The following is a 16,873-nucleotide window of genomic DNA, read 5'->3' as shown; positions in this document are numbered from 1 at the left end:
CAAATAACATTTTGAAAAAAAATAATAATTTTAATCCCAACTTTATAATTAAAAAATAAAAAATATGTTATTTTCGAATTCACATTTTTCGCGTTTGCGTACTTCGTTTTCCACCATTTTTGTCAACTTTTGGAAAGGATGGCATATATTTAATAAAATTTTAGCTAGTTCAAAATTGTTGTTCTTATTTCCATTTAATTCCTTTTAATTATAGGGCTTTAGTTAGAACAATTTAAATATTTTCTTTTCCATCTCTTTTCATTTACATAAGTAATTGTTTCAATATATTACAGCGGTTTTTAAAATAGAAAATATTTTAACATTTTTATAGTTTTATTTCGATTATGGGATTCAAAGATAAGTTTCCAATTTTTAATTTCAATCTTCAAAAATTTTTAATTTTTAATTCCAAATTTTCGAAAAATTCAACTTTTAATTCMAATTTTTGAGAAYTCCAAAATGTTAGGTATTAAAAGTTTTGTGGAAACTTCTAAAGTGGTAATAAAACATTCAAATACTACTTTTAAAATAAATTAAAAATAAAAAAATTTTGTTTTCAAGTTCTGATACTGACTTTTTGATTAAGAATTATATTTTAAAATTTTAATTAATAAAATTTATATTTTAATTTTTTAATTCCAATCAAAATTATTTTAAAAAGGGGAAAAAATATTGAAATTATAATTTTTTATCCCAAAAACTTCCAGTAAAATATTCGCAACTCTGCCTATACTACTATATATATATACCTATTTTTATATATTTCACCTGATGATATTATGTGATGCATGATAAATGATGCATGTTTGCTTACATTTGGATGCGCATAATGATTTTTATGATGCTAACTCAGATATATAAACATACATACATTTCTATGTGCTGTTAACACACCGGAAGTAGTCATTCCTTAAATTTAAATTTTTAATAATATAAATCTGTCATAGAGTAATCCGAAATCGACTTATATCCCTCGTCTACACACAGAAATGTACATATGTATGTATGTATTTGTATGTATACAAATGATATGGAAACACTCAACATTTCATTACCATGCAGTTGATTAGTAAACTGAATTATTACAAATTCAAATACAAACAAATTGTCAATCAGTTTAAAGGCAACTCACTCTCCATTAATAGTTTCCACTTAATTGTGACAGGTTGTTGGTTTGTTTCTGCAATTTTTAATCGCATGAAACTGCTTTTTAAACGTGGATTCTTATAAGGCGAAGTGATGTTGTCGGAAAGGGCAATATTTACGGTAGTATTATGTCACCTAAAGCTCAGTTGACCCAGGAAAAGTTAAAATAGACAAAACGCAATGTTATGTATTGAGTAGCTGTTCACAATTCAGAGCTCATTCAAGTATTGACTTATTGATACTATATTTTTTTAATTTGATGTAATGATGACATTTACTACATTATGATGAAATTTTCAAGGGCAAAAGGGATCAGATATTAAAATCGCCAAAACCAAGAAAGTTTCAAACTTTTAGAATCGTCGTTAGAATTATCAAAATTAAATCTATGCTGAACTATATCCTAGTGCTTTTATGTATATATCAATAAATATCATGAACTACTTGAGCATCCAAGTAAATACACATGCATAAAATATTTTATAAATGAGTGTAACTTACGTTTTACAATTAAATAATCCTTGCATTTGAATATAATCAATGACCCTGTCATCGATCAAGAATTTCACAGACAGATCGCGCGATATAAGACGTCGTATCATTGTAGAACTAACTTCGTTGGGTACCCAATTCGTTATTAACGTAATATGTTTCTTTAATAAGGAAAAAAGAGCATAAAACATTTTTGTGACCACTACTATTCGAAAAAACAATACCTGATATTTCGTCAACATATCTGACTCGAAAATGAATTTTTCAGGATTAGAGCCATAACGTGAAATAACCACTAAACCATGATTGCCAACAATGTCTTCAATCTTAAAACAAAAATGTATTTATTAAATTGCATGCGAAATGTCTGAAATATATTTGCGCTAATGCTTACATCCTTATCTGCCCATAATCCCGGCACTGCAAATGATTCTAGTAAATCAGCTCCGCACAGCAATTTCAATTGCACGCCATCCTGCCGCTCACGCAAACCTGTAGGCATCCAGCTAGGTAGTGTACCGTTCATGTCACTTTCTAGTGGAGAGTTGATATAGTTATTCATATAGTTTTGATGGTACTGCAGAACGGAGATTGTGCGTGACCATTCCGATTGTTGTATTTCCCAGTCTGAGGGCTTAAAATTAAACATTTAAAGTAGTTAATTAATACACAAAAGCCTGTAGAAATGGTATTGCGAAGTTACTTTTATCCATGTTGTGGATTGCAATGCCAATTTCAACATAGCAAATCGATGTGTGCCAGCAACGAGTCCTTTTTTCTGATATGAATCGTGTGTGGGTGAAACGATGCCACCAATGACGTGATGTGTTCCTTGTGTTTTGTAATAATCACGGGCAATTTCTATTTCATAAAGGAAAAATAGAATAAAAAATATATTTCATATATTCGCATATTTACTCTGAAAGCGCTTTATAGTATTTCACAATCTTACCGAACATTCGACAGTGCATTGGCGTCGGTGGGCTGAAAGAACCACAGGCTATCAGAACTATCCGAGGCAACACGCGCTGATTATTCATTTCTTCATCTTTAATTATTGTCGACATTCTGGTTGTTTATATAATTCTTGTCATGAACAATAAAGAGAAAAATTCAAAAGTGTATTTTGCAAACACGGCAAGTTGACCTTCGAAACAATGAACTAATGAAACCGTAGAAACGAAGAAGTCGTAGAATGAAGGTGTGCATTGATAAGAACACTTTATTATTTTATTCTAAATAGTACTTACGTTTAATTAATCCCAGAAGTATTTTATAAATAAAGTTAATAAAAAATTTATGAACTTGTGCAATATTTTACAATTTAACAAGAAAACTGTAAATCATATATTTGTTTGTTTATATCCTTGTACCAGAGAACGTATATTTATAATGCACGTTCTCTGGTTTATATTCTTCAATATTTACGAAACTTGTGAAAAGGGGAAAATGAAATAAAGTGAGCGCCATCTGCTGGCGCTGTATTGTATGACGCAGAGAACGTAAAATAATTACTTTTACTTTAAATAATTACTTTTACTTTTACGTTCTCTGGTATAAATAAAAGTGAATAACTTTAAAGATGCCACCCCTTATATGCGCATATTTCGTATAACGAATAGATCATAATGGTACATTATTGTTAAAATAATTATAAAATTTAAATTAACTGTTCATTTTTTATTACTAACTTCATGTGAAATATTATAACCAAATTATTTATCTACCCGTAAATTATAACTGTTATACATATGTAGTAAAGTTATGTTACTTTTCGGTTTCTTGTGAATCGATAAATTTAACAAGTACTACCAACCTGACAATGTTCACTCAAACTGACAGCAAACTGACAAGTAAATCTTTTTGTATATTTGTAGTCAGCCGTAATTATTGCAATTGTCGTGCGTTGTGCAAATAGTTATAGTGATCATAAGTATTTAAAAATGAATTTATGAAAAGTTCTACTGGCGAAAAACTTTGGAAACTCCGCCAAATGAGCATGGCATTGGTGACCGTGCAGCGTTCGCCGAGTGTTACTGGTTCGCCGCCACAATGTGGCTCGGTGAGTTTGTTTGTCCCACAAAGGGAGCGACTCTAAAAAGATGGAAAACATTTTTCCACTCCCTTTTATTTGTTAGAATTCAGTGAATTCCGTAAAGACCTATTGTTTAGTGATATAATTTGATTTTTTTCCATTTTTTTTATATGTTTTCCACAAATATGTACAATACATAAGTGATGTGCAGTGACTAAAATAATTTTCTTCTGTATATATTGAAGGGGAGGAGACGTAATTTCACATCGACTCCCTATGCAGGAAAAAGATATTGTGACAATACCATCTCCCTAAATCAAGTAGAAATGAAATACGTCAAAATAATTATAATGAGAAGCAAATATGTGTATTGAAGCAGAAAAAATATATTGCCTAGTGATTTTATATGTTACTCGATCGTAGGTTGGCCGTTTTTTGCATAGTGATTATGTTAGTAGTTTGCTGATGTTTCTTTTCTTACATATTTCCTCGTTGCCATTTTATTGTCGCTGCAATCATACCGAAATGTGCAAAAGAAGGAAAAGTGCGTTGCGCAAATTATTCACTTTTTTCATATGTGGCCAATGGTGTAGTAGTTGGCGTTGACTTCGACGTCGCGATCATCCATGCAAACATTTATGTTTTTTCTTTAGTATATGTTTATATCGGCGTTTGTTTTGCTTTTATTTCTTTACATTTGTTTTGTATTTAGTATGTTCGAAAGGTTGATCTAAGCTTGATAATGCATGCAGTTCGCTGTAATTGTTATTTCTTGTTCTTTTTTTTTAAACTTGATTATGAAGCGAAAATAAAAATGAGTAATTTAGATGATGCTAGTACTTCCGGTCTTTAATTGAATGTCAATTATGGCGCTAATTAAGAGACCACCTTCGAAAACATTACTTTACAATAACAGTGTTAAATATAAATCTGTCGTAATCTCAATAGTGCACATACATATATTAATTGTATATATAGTATGTATATACATTTGTATATTTAATATAATATTCGAAGAAAATATATTTTCAGCCCACAATTTTCTTGACCTTGTTCTGAACAGACGCAGACGCGAACATCAATGCTATAACGAATATAGATATGTATTGCGCAAATTTATATGTAAAAAATGAACGCACATACATAACATACTATATCTTTATATACATGCTTACATATAAACACATTTTAGATCGACAATAGTTGTAATTATTAGCATTACTGTGAATATTTTGGTATATTCGCATATTCCATGAATGGTCTCTTTGTTTTGTCTCATATCAAATATTTTCTTTTTATGTATATATACTTGGGTGAATGTTTACGCGTTGTTATTTTACATTGCTAAATAAGTTTCCTTGTTTGGTTGCAATTATTTCGTTGTTATGGCATCACTGATTGTTATCAATGATGGAGGTTTTAAGTCTTGCTTATCATAGGGGTTTATTATGACTCACACATTTTACTGCCCAACAATTAGAAGAGGGTTATCTACTGATAGTGTTTTTAATTACACAAAACGTTAGTGTATTAAAGTTTTTGAACGAGAAAAAAATACGTTTTATATGTTTTTCAACTCTTGTATATAATAATATAAATTTGGTATACTAAAATATTTTTCAATGATTTTGTCATTTCATTTTATTCCCTATTTATATAAAGCTCCTTTCAAAATCATTAACTAATAATTCGCTATATGTACCTAGTAAACATGTGTAGTTAGTATGTAGTGAATGCAGTGTAGGATAGGCGGGAAAGATCTGGAAGGAGAAGCAGAATTTCTTCCGTTACAACAACAACAACCGGGGCACTTCAAAAATGTCATGCAATTTTTTTCCTGCAATAATACAAGGAAACAAACGGAATAGAACTCTGAAAAGAAATTATTAATATATGCGTATTTAATTCATCCTATTTTATAAAATTGTTTACAACAATTATTTTTAAACTGCTATTTTATTTACAGGAAGGAGAAACTGAGGATGATGAAGGCAATAGATCTGAAAAGAGGTAATATAAATACAAACATTATGTGATGTTTTCATAAATAATATATTTTTCCACATTTATTATAGCGAATGCTTCTTTGCCGTTAAGGACACTGTTCTGGGGCTTGCTCTTAAGGATGTTGCAGCAAAAACTAATGAACGTCGCGCAAGTACAGATTCGGCAAAATCGACTAATAGCACACAAAGTAATAATTCTGATATTCAACAACACTTACAATCAATGATTGATCTACTTTACCCAGAGGAAACCTTGAAGATGGTAAAATATGCAACTAGTACATATTGTTGTATAAACTAAACTATTTTATTTTTCATATAGGCTGTTAAATTAGAGTCCCAACGACCGAATCGCACAAGGTATCTAGTGATTGTATCACGTTGTTGCTACCGCCCCACAACCACCGATCGAAAAAATAAAATTATGCGACATAATTCGACTAAAGCGAACAATGCCATAGCATCGGCAAATATCGTTACTATGCGTCAATCATCAGCGGATAGTATTAAACGAACGCCACAACAGCAGCAGTCACAAACGGAGTCAAGTAGTGGTGGTGAGGAGTCAACGGATGCTCATGACAAAAATTACACCAGCGGATCTCAATCTGCGAAAGCAACTCAACGGCAGACCATAAAAAGTGATGAAGAGAAAATCAGTGCCTCAGGCGATAGTAAAGTTTGCGAGGATGGTGTCGAAGAATCCTGTCTACTGGGCATTGACTGTAACGAACGTACCACAATTGGACTTGTATTGCCTATACTTGCCGATACGACAATACATCTCGATGGTGATGGGTAAGGCTACAAAATGTATGCTTATAGTTTTATATTAATTAAGTAATTTTTATTTGACTAGTGGTTTTAGCGTTTCAGTTTATGGTAAAACCCATATTTTTAAGCCTGTTTCTGTGCAAGCTATGTGGTAAGTTTATGCTTATACATAAGTATATTATGTAAAACTCAACTAATCTTTAATTATTTATCTTTTAAGGTCTGCATTACAAACATTACATAAAGTATCGCAAAAGGCTCGTGAGAATAATTTCTATCCCCGCGGTCCATCGCACGATTGGACATCATTTTATGATAGCCATATCGAATCTGAACAGTCTTGCCTGAATGAGTGGAATGCTATGGACTCAATCGAAAGCCGACGTCCCCCTTCGCCAGATGCCATACGAAACAAGTATGTTAAGAAAAAAATTTTACAGTTATATAAGCATGCGTTATTAATTCTATGCTTAATGTATTCATTATAGACCAACCGCAAAGGAGGAAACGGAAAGTGTTATAAAAATGAAGTTGAAGGAAATAATGATGTCAGTGGATTTAGATGAGGTTACCTCCAAATATATACGTGGTCGACTTGAAGAACTGCTTGATATGGACTTAGGCGAATTCAAGTCATTCATTGATGCGGAAATGTTAACCATCCTGGGTCAAATGGATGCGCCAACAGAAATTTTCGATCATGTCTACCTTGGTTCGGAATGGAATGCCAGCAACTTGGAAGAATTGCAAAAAAATGGGTATTTTATTATTTTTATATTATTAATGCATATCTATTGTTTACAAAAGTACACCTTATTAATAAGTATTTATTTCAGTATACGCCATATACTTAATGTAACTCGCGAGATCGACAATTTCTTCCCGGGTGTATTTGATTACTTTAATGTAAGAGTATATGATGATGAAAAAACGAATTTGTTGAAACACTGGGACAATACATTTCGTTACATAACTCGTGCCAAATCGGAAGGCTCTAAAGTACTGGTACACTGTAAAATGGGTGTCAGCCGATCGGCATCAGTGGTAATCGCTTACGCCATGAAGGCATACAACTGGGAATTTAAGCATGCACTGCAACACGTTAAAGAACGCCGAAGCTGCATAAAGCCGAATAAGAATTTCCTTAATCAATTGGAAACTTACCGCGGCATGTTGGATGCAATGAAGAATAAAGAAAAACTGCAGCGCAGTAAAAGTGAGACGAATCTGAAAAGCACAAAAGACGCGCGTCTTCTACCTGGCAGTGAGCCCACACCACTCATACAGGCCCTAAATCAATCCAAATCAAAGTCAACCGGCGGTCATGACGATGTAAGCTATGGTGATAACGTTGTGGCATGTACCGATGGAAACATTTTGAGTGGCAAAAGTGTTGGACGATCAAAAGTTTCAGCCGCCATTAATAGTGGCGGCACAAATGAAGCCAAGCAACGTCGCCTGGTGCGTCGGTCCAGTAGCACATCACCGCAGGCGGTGCCACACGTGCCACATATGACAGTAGTTATTAAACAGCAAAGTCAATCGTTGGAAAATCTAACGCCAGAACGAAGTGTAGCAGAGGAGCCGAAGAATATGCGTTTTCCCGGAAGTAATGGCGAAAATTATAGTGTTACGCAAAATCAAGTGCGACACATACAGAAGAATGTACAACCGCCGCCACCTCCACCGCCGCCGCCTCCTACAACCATTTCACAACATCAGTTACAACAAAAGAAACAGAAACAACAAATAGCATCTGTACGTACTCGTGTGCAGGACCTCGAAACACATAGAAATACACGCAAAACGGTCGACGATCGTAGATCTCTTAACTTGCAATTCGGTCGATCGGTGTCTCACGACACTGGCACAACAGTAACACGCATGGAAATGTTACCTTGTTATAGCGGCGACGCCACAGTGCAAACTGATCACAGCCCGGTTTGGACATCGTCTGCAAAACTCATAACACAGACATCCAACCTAAAATCTGCTGCTGAGATTGGAGGTGGCGATGAGACAATCGTTTACAATAGGTCAAGTATGTGTTCCGACACCACAAATGTAAGTGAGGATATTGCAAATAATGCAATGGATGCATCTCCTATTGAGCCTACAAAAGAGGAGCAATTCAAAGTGGACGGCAGACGTCATAGCCGCAAAACTCAGTCCTGGACTGCAATTAGTGGTACAAGTGACTTGAGCAGTGGCAGCAGAAGCGGTGGTATCGTTTTAGATCGTCTCAACGTTCTGGGTGCAGTTACGAGCGCCAGCAGTTGTGCTACCAGCAAATTGGGCTCTAATAGCAGTATTGATTCGATCTCATCGAGCGTCGCATCTTCGACGACTACCACATTAGAGGAACGAGTGATAACTCGAACCCATAGGCATCGGGATTTGCCCTCACGGCATGCCTCTTGGGGTTCAGGAGATACGAGAAGCGCTGTACCAGTACGAAATAGTTCCTGGTCAGCATATGACAGCAATCGCAACTCCTGCCAATATGGCGGCGGGGCAATACTCGAAGGGCAAATACATGAACTTAACATCAATAAGAGCAATAAGACTGCCACACAAATTTACCAGAGTGGATCGATGCAATATCAGCATCAACACCATGTGGGAACGGTGAAGCGCACTAAACAGAAATTGGAACAATGCGGTAGCACTGGCAACAATCATACGCTGAAGAAATTGTGTTCAGAAAATGGTGAGCGTTCGTCTGATGAAAGCACAGTAGCCAACAGTGCAAAGCGCATCGCCAAAGGTGCAATTAATTTGTTTCGAAGTGCTTCAACAGCCGGTTCGACACGCACCCGTTGTCCTCCATATCGATGCAGCAGCGTCGAAATTGTACCCGGGGTTACGACTACTTCCACTGGCGGTAGCAATGCCGGTGCGGACGTATTAGCATGCCAGATGGTTATGCGTCGAAGTGACGGCAGCCGGCCCCTCCACAATGACTTATTTTCAGCTTCCTCTGCTCCCGAATCGTACACAATATCCGATATAGAGAATAAAAATATGTTACCAGCTGAATCTGACACAGTCACAACCGTAATATCCGGCATAGACGAAGATGAGGAGACCGTATTAATGCGAGGAAATGTTGGCAGTGGTGCTAACATCACTGATCAACGTATCTCCGGTACTGTGCAAATACTCAAAAAAAGTTTTGAGGCCAAAGCGGGCAGTGGTAATAGTGGCAGCGGTGCTACTAGTGGAAACGTATTACAAATACAAACAGCAGTTTTGCCTGCGAAGAAAGGTCATCACTCATTGCCGTCTTCACCAATAGCGCAGCATGCGGATCCACATCATTCCCGCCAACACAATCGTCAAACTGCATTGACTGAAGACGTTACAACAACAGCTTCTACAACGCACAGTCTCAAGGCAGCACCACTCTGTGAGACTGAAATAGCTGCTGAAATGGTTGATACGGCATCAAGCACTGTAAACGCAATAACGCCGTCTATATTTACGCCCGTCTCTACTGCATCCACGACAATGTCAGTAGCATCGTCATCTTCGTCTACATCATCGACATCATCGAGTATATCTGATCCATATGTTGACCGCAACGTTAAGGTGCTGGTGCATAAATACCAAACGCCAACTCCGATCGTGCCCACTAGCAAGCAAGACTGCCTTGTGGGTTCTAACCCAATAACTTCAAATATGTCTTTCTCATCTCCTTCATCCTCCTCCTCATGTTCAGTACCAACAACACTAGCGTCGGTTGCTAGTTCCAGCAGTCTTTCTAAACCCCGCCGTCATTCCTATTATGAAAGTGGTGGTCATGCGTCGCACAAATCTATATCAATGGGTAGTAGTAGAGCTGGCGGCGCTATTGGCGGTCGTTTGTCACATCACGAGTATAGCGATAGCAGGCCGCCTCCTGCACCAACTAAGACCACACAATCATCGCATGGCAATAATTCTCAGCCACCTTTGGGAGACAATGCCCAACAGCAACAACATCAGCGTCGTTTACAACAGCATGGCCGCACGCATCCACTCAGCCGGCTAACGTTACCAAAACAGAGCTTCAATACAGCCGCTTACAATACCATGTAAATTATATCAGCGATGTCGCACCGTCCCCTTAACCAAAATCTGTGTTTGGTGTACTCATTTGTATAATGTTGTAACAGCACTTCTTCACAACCACGCCCCGAAAAGCGAAAAACTCATACACACGCATCATTTTAGTGTACTGTTGAGCAGCCTCGATATTTTTTTATAATGTTAGTGAGTGTTTAAGATCTGTACAACTTATATGCTCACTTAACCACCAGATATTCTTTATCAGCTTCGTTTCCCGCGCAACCGCTTCTTTGCATTTCTAAGCATTTTCTAACCAATCCCTAAGGGGGAAAAATTTTGTTGCTGCTTGCATTTCTAAAATATTTGTTTATTTTGATATTGTCCACTGCCAGCGCGATAAAAAATTGTCTTCCGACTACGCTTCATTAATCAACTTTAATCGGCATGCAAATAAACTCAATCACAAAAATTAAATTTAAGTTCAAGTGCACTTCAGTCCTCATAGCAAAGAAATATAAAAGATGATAATTTTTATAATTAGTATTCTAAATATTTTCCATTTTTTCGCCGCTACTTTATATAATTTTTTTTAGCGAACTTTTTTTTTACAGATCGTTTTCGACGCGTGTGTGTGTGTGAGTATTTCACGCTATTTTATATTATATGTCGCCCTCACAATATCACTTAAGCACGCTAATTTCTTTCCATAATTCACAGCTTGTTCTTTAAACTTTTATTATAACTTAAAAATGTTAGTGATGCCGTGTACTGATATAGTTATATATACACATGTATATTCATTGCTAATTTCTATTTTTATTCATATCCAATCTCTCATGCCATTATCTTTTCCATGTACCGACTTATTTTATTTGTATTATTATTATATGCTGATTTTAACAAAATCATAATTATTTATAAACATAAAGATCGCATTAGAAAACGTAAGGAGCAGGTTTTATGTATGTACTACTACGTAGCGCTTTTTACCATTGCCGTACTGTATTTGTATTTTAATTATAAGCATTTGCAACAAATTCGGCACGACTCACCAATAAAACCATAAAATATATCTCTATCCTACACTTACACATACACAGGAACAACTTCAACTACCACAATACCGCAATCATATAATATTTTGAAAATAGCACATTGCAAAAACAGCATATTTAAAATTTTAACGAAACAAAATTCAGTATAAGGCATACAAAATATTTAAAAATAAAAAAACAGTCGTCAAATCATAACGTTAACTAATTAGCCAGCAACAAAAAAGCAAATATTTTGTAAATATTGTAAGATTTTTCTATTTTTATGTTTGTATGAACAAATGGTTTTTAAAATACCTATTAAAGCTCATATTAAATACAAAAAACTTTGGATTTGTTATTTTTTAATGAAAATTATAAAACTGGGATGATATAAGATTTTCAGTACGTTATTATTAGATTGAAAGAGAGAATTTCCCACAATATTAATATATATTGATAAAAAATTCTGCGAAACATTCCATAGGATCGAATGCAACGTATTACAGTAACCAACGGAAGTCGCGTCAAAACCGGAAGAATTCGAATTTATTTCCGGCTAAAGGTCTGACCCCAGTAACATTTTCTATCATTGTTGGGAAACATTTCATTATAGAATTCGAGAAATTTAAATTCAGTTTACTGTTATTTTCTGCTTGGGTTTGTTATTGCAGCAACAGATTGTGTCGCCCCAATGTCTACCAGGGTAGGCACAAGATAATATTTTTACTAACATACGTACATACTCGCTAGTAACACATGACAAGGGCAAATACTTAAAATTACTTATACATTTTATTTAATTAATATTTACCGGTACTCAGGACTATATATAGATATAAAAGTATTGTTTTTAATTTTCACACATTTTACACGTTTTGCGTAATTTTTTAACCCACTATTGGTAATTTCGCTGGCAGCACCAATATTCACCGAAGAAAGGCAGCACTGACTCACATCAATTCTACGTCAATATTTGTCAAATTTTCGTTTTCATCTGTTCCTTTGGTAAGGTTTTCCAATTTTTGCATAGAAAAGTCGAAAATTTGTGCAATTTTGTAGCGTATAAACGCTTTTCGGGAAGTTGTATTGCAATAAGCAAGTAAATAAATTAACATCGGAAACGGGGTAATCTAAGTTCATTGTGTAAAAATATTGAAAAGTTCTGTAATACGTGGCGTTAGATGATGTGCTAATTACTTTTTTTCTTTCTTACTGATTTTCTCAATTTTCACCGTGTGTACAATTGATTGTGCGGACGAACTTTATACATTTGTTGTTTGTTGGTTGTGTTGTGGTGGTGGGGCTGGCGGCGCTTGCAACGGTATTTGTTCAATTAACAACTTGTCATATAGAAATAAAAATAAAGTTCGAGGAGCAGTTGTAAAACCGGGTGGGAGATCATCATTTGAAGTTATGTCGGACATGCTTCTTAATAAACCGACTCCTGAACGGAGTGTCGCAGGAAGTAAAGACCCGGAAATGAAAGGTTGGCTTATGAAATGGACCAACTACATTAAAGGTTATCAACGACGTTGGTTTGTCCTATCAAGAGGTGTTTTGAGTTATTATCGCAGCCAAGCTGAAATGAATCACACATGTCGCGGTACTATATCGCTTCACGGTGCTCTTATACACACAGTGGATTCGTGCACTTTTGTTATCTCCAATGGTGGTACACAAACGTTTCATATTAAAGCTGCCAATGAGGTAGAACGACAATCTTGGGTTACAGCTTTGGAATTAGCCAAAGCAAAAGCAATACGTACTATGGAAACCGAGGAAGAGGAGGAAGTTGAAACGTCACATGTGGTACCTAGCCAAGAAATCAACACAGTGATGGCGGAGCTAACAGGTCGTCTGGAGAGTTTGCGCACCTGTTACGATTTAATCACTAAACATGGTATTGCTTTACAGAGAGCACTAAGTGAGTTAGAGTCGAATGACGAAGAGTCACTTGCCAGTCGCACAAAGATTGTTAATGAGCGGGCTACGCTATTTCGTATTACTTGCAATGCAATGATTAATGCATGTAACGATTACCTACGCAGTGCTGAGTCGCAAGGCCATAAGTGGTCGAAAATGGTTGAGCACGAAAGAGAACAACGACAACGGCTGGAAGAAATGGTTGAAATGTTAGCCAAACAGCAAACCCGCCTCGAACAGGCAGCACACACAGCCGCGCAACACAATAAACCGCTATCAATAGCAAACGAAAGTGCAGCTTCACCAAATGCAGTTACATCTGACGACGAAAACGAATTTTTTGACGCAGAAGAAAACAACGGAGTATTCGGCGAAAATTCGCCGAATGTAGCTAGTGGATTTGTAATGACATTGCCTTCAAAAAGTGGTACTCATAAAGGGGAAGATATTGAAGATGGATCATTTGTTATGAAACTACAAAAAACACGCTCTAACTCAGAGGAACAAACACACCATAGCAGTTCTTCAGAAAATGAAGAACTTAAACTAACCGAATCCGAGCCTCAGCAAGTTGTTGTTATAAGCAAAAAAAATAGCATTATATCTCAAAAAAGTATATCCAAACACAATAATGGAAACCAGCTAAATCAAAAGGTCGCACAGCTACCTAAGACAAATCGGCAACGACGTACTCGCGTACCAGATAAACCAAATCACCCACTTAATCTATGGTCGGTAATGAAAAATTGCATCGGTAAAGAACTTTCGAAAATTCCAATGCCAGTTAATTTTAATGAGCCTTTGTCAATGCTTCAACGACTTACGGAAGATTATGAATATGCGGAATTGTTGGACTCAGCTGCACGTTGTACAGACGAATGTGAACAGTTGGCATATGTGGCGGCCTTTACAATTACTAGCTATGCAACAACGACAAATCGGACTGGAAAACCCTTCAACCCACTTTTAGGTGAGACGTTTGAATGTGATCGCATGGATGACCTTGGATGGCGTGTCCTCGCTGAACAGGTGTCACATCATCCACCAATGGCTGCTTTACATTGCGAGGGTCGCGAATGGACCTGCTGGCAGGAATTCACAATGACAAGTAAATTTCGAGGAAAATATCTGCAGGTAAGTCAGCCCTAAAATTTTGTAATTGAAGAAAATTTTTCAATATTTTCATATTTCACTTTATTACGATTCTGCAATAACTTCGCCAATTGCTTTTTTTCTGATTCAATAAGCACATATGTACATTCATTCACCTACTGTTTGCGAAATTGGTTTAATTAAATAACGATGTCATTTACGACACGCAATTTAAATAATATATGTACATATGTATGCACATATATTTATATTGCATGTTTAATATACATATTCGTTTACGTACATATGTGTGTAATAATATATAATACTCCCAATAATACTCTGTAGATAAATAGGGATTTTATAATTACCAAATGAATGACTTTTATAATTTATATACATACGTAGAAAGTTTCAATGCTTTGAAAATGTAACATGTTTATTAAAATATAGGATTGTTCAAGTTCAACATAATTCCATACACATATCGTTTTATCACAGTAAACTCAATTTGTTCATATATAATACATATATAAATAAATGCTTATGCATAAATTTGTTACCGTTGTGTTTAAGTTCAATTGGTTCTTAATAAAAATACAGAAAATTGAAATGATCTTTCAATCGCTTTCAGGTCATACCGCTTGGGAGCGCATACGTTAATTTCCCCGCAACTGGTCATAAATACACGTGGCGTAAAGTAACGACGACTATTAATAATATTATCGTTGGAAAATTATGGGTCGATCAACATGGCGACATGGAAATCAGAGGACTCAATGCAGCATCTGGTCTCACATGTCATCTTAAGTACATTGCTTATTCATACTTTTCCCGCGAGCAACAGCGTCGCGTAAAAGGCGTGATCATGGATCGGAATAAAGAAGTCAAATGGGTGTTGCGTGGCACTTGGGATGCTTCTATTGAAATTGCGCCTGTACTTTCAACTTCCGGTTCGACAGATAGTCCAGTTTACCAAACCGGTGGTTACAAAACAGTGTGGACACGAAGAATGCAGGCACCAGATAGTGACAAGTTCTACAACTTTACAACGTTGGCAGCCCAATTGAATGAACCCGAAGAGGGAGTTGCACCTACCGACTCACGTCTTCGTCCCGATCAACGCTTGATGGAAGATGGGAAATGGGATGAGAGTAATCGTGAAAAGCTACGACTGGAGGAGAAACAACGTAGAAAACGGCGAGAACGCGAAGCGGAAGCAGAAGCTGCAGCAAACGAGGGTCGTCCATATCAGCCATATGAACCGTTATGGTTTAGACGAGAAAAGGAAGAGGGTAGTGATAATTTGGTGCATGTTTTTAATGAATCCTATTGGAAGCACAAGCAAGACCAAGATTGGTCTCAATGTCCTGACATATTCTAAATGTAATAAAACGTTTTTACCAAGAGCCTAACAGCGGAACCCACTAACATAATACATGAAAATTTAAAAGTTTAAATGCGAAAGTTATATAATATTAAACTAAAAGTGAAGTAAAACTTAACAAACTATACCTACATACACATACTTAGAAAATTATAGAAAGACGAAAATGCACTCAAACGAATAATTTTAGATAAAAAAAAAAAACAAAAACACAATGTGGCAAAATGAAATACACTAAAAATCCATTAGAAAAAGTGAAAGTAATGTTTTACAAAAAAAAAAAAAAATCTTTTAAAAAGTTAAGAAAATGTATTGAATATTAAAATAAAACGAAAAACAGAAAAAGTTTCTTCACAATGAACATCAGCATTTTTGTATGAGTTGATATGAACAAAGTGTTTAAAAATATTGGTTGAAAGAACATAAACTGCGAAGCGAATCTGAACTATTCCCGCTTGTACATACATACATATACAGCAATCAAAGGCAAATAATTAAAGAATATCATACAATAAACAATATTGCTATTTGTTAGTTTAAGTAAATATCTTCGAATTGCTGCTGGTATTTTGCAGTTTATTGCCGCGAACAAAACGCCCTATATCGGCCACGCACCATTTGCCGTCATTAATACGAGCCAAAAACCAACATACCTACATACTTATATAGTATGTAAATAGATATGAATGTACAGCAGAAAACAAAACGTATGCTTGGAATATGCATTATATTAAACATCAACGTTACATACTCTTCTCTACTTAACTTCCTACTCGTATTATATTGCTTAGTTTGTAATGTAAATGTTTTCTTTCCTTTTTAATGTAAATAAATGCAAATTGCAAGCTAAGAAATACACATACATATGTTACATGTTAAAATCGAAAACAATTATTATTAATATTAAAAATTATTATGTAGTATTATTGAATTA

General features: G+C 35.6%; 3 protein-coding genes across 6 annotated transcripts in view; 2 read left to right on the top strand and 1 right to left on the bottom strand.

Annotated features, from left to right (window-relative positions):
- LOC108970444 (nicotinamide/nicotinic acid mononucleotide adenylyltransferase 3-like) overlaps positions 1-2,928 on the bottom strand; it is an 8,024-nt gene extending 5,096 nt beyond the window's left edge. For all 3 annotated transcript variants that reach the window (XR_001993482.1, XM_018935841.1, XM_018935840.1), the window contains exons 1-6: positions 2,889-2,928; positions 2,591-2,800; positions 2,342-2,499; positions 2,033-2,272; positions 1,863-1,964; positions 1,648-1,799 (exon numbers count right to left, since the gene is read on the bottom strand). Coding sequence is in view for 2 of the 3 variants with exons in the window: in XM_018935841.1 (XP_018791386.1) it covers positions 1,648-1,799; positions 1,863-1,964; positions 2,033-2,272; positions 2,342-2,499; positions 2,591-2,705 (767 nt within the window). In the remaining variant the exon portion in view is untranslated. The remainder of the gene's footprint in view (positions 1-1,647; positions 1,800-1,862; positions 1,965-2,032; positions 2,273-2,341; positions 2,500-2,590; positions 2,801-2,888) is intronic.
- A 661-nt stretch (positions 2,929-3,589) lies between these two features.
- Positions 3,590-11,071, top strand: LOC108970443 (protein phosphatase Slingshot). The gene is made up of 8 exons (XM_018935839.1): positions 3,590-3,700; positions 5,640-5,683; positions 5,749-5,941; positions 6,002-6,477; positions 6,539-6,604; positions 6,674-6,868; positions 6,942-7,211; positions 7,290-11,071. Exons 1-8 carry the CDS (start codon positions 3,590-3,592, stop codon positions 10,531-10,533), a joined length of 4,599 nt encoding a protein of 1,532 aa, XP_018791384.1. The 3' UTR covers positions 10,534-11,071.
- Positions 11,072-12,520: 1,449 nt separating this feature from the next.
- Positions 12,521-16,797, top strand: LOC108970460 (oxysterol-binding protein 1). 2 transcript variants are annotated; one of them, XM_018935860.1, is made up of 3 exons: positions 12,521-12,662; positions 12,890-14,594; positions 15,187-16,797. In XM_018935860.1, exons 2-3 carry the CDS (start codon positions 12,951-12,953, stop codon positions 15,934-15,936), a joined length of 2,394 nt encoding a protein of 797 aa, XP_018791405.1. In that variant the 5' UTR covers positions 12,521-12,662; positions 12,890-12,950; the 3' UTR covers positions 15,937-16,797. The 2 variants fall into 2 exon arrangements, with proteins under 2 accessions (XP_018791405.1, XP_018791404.1); XM_018935859.1 differs by having other exon boundaries at positions 12,521-14,594.
- Positions 16,798-16,873: the final 76 nt, after the last annotated feature.

Source organism: Bactrocera latifrons, unplaced genomic scaffold (assembly GCF_001853355.1).
Source record: "Bactrocera latifrons isolate USDA-ARS-PBARC rearing strain unplaced genomic scaffold, ASM185335v1 scaffold_3, whole genome shotgun sequence".
NCBI classification, from domain to species: Eukaryota; Metazoa; Arthropoda; class Insecta; order Diptera; family Tephritidae; genus Bactrocera; species Bactrocera latifrons.
The sequence above is the reverse complement of the archived record's forward strand: the minus strand, read 5'-3'. Positions and strand labels throughout refer to the sequence as shown.

Bases quoted from the DNA above. Each gene is read 5' to 3' on its own strand.
- LOC108970443 (XM_018935839.1), top strand. From the start codon at position 3,590: ATGAAAAGTTCTACTGGCGAAAAACTTTGGAAACTCCGCCAAATGAGC. The intron at 6,478-6,538 runs GTAAGGCTACAA...TTATTTGACTAG, and splicing joins ATACATCTCGATGGTGATGG to TGGTTTTAGCGTTTCAGTTT. The intron at 6,869-6,941 runs GTATGTTAAGAA...TATTCATTATAG, and splicing joins CCAGATGCCATACGAAACAA to ACCAACCGCAAAGGAGGAAA.
- LOC108970460 (XM_018935860.1), top strand. From the start codon at position 12,951: ATGTCGGACATGCTTCTTAATAAACCGACTCCTGAACGGAGTGTCGCA. The intron at 14,595-15,186 runs GTAAGTCAGCCC...AATCGCTTTCAG, and splicing joins TTCGAGGAAAATATCTGCAG to GTCATACCGCTTGGGAGCGC.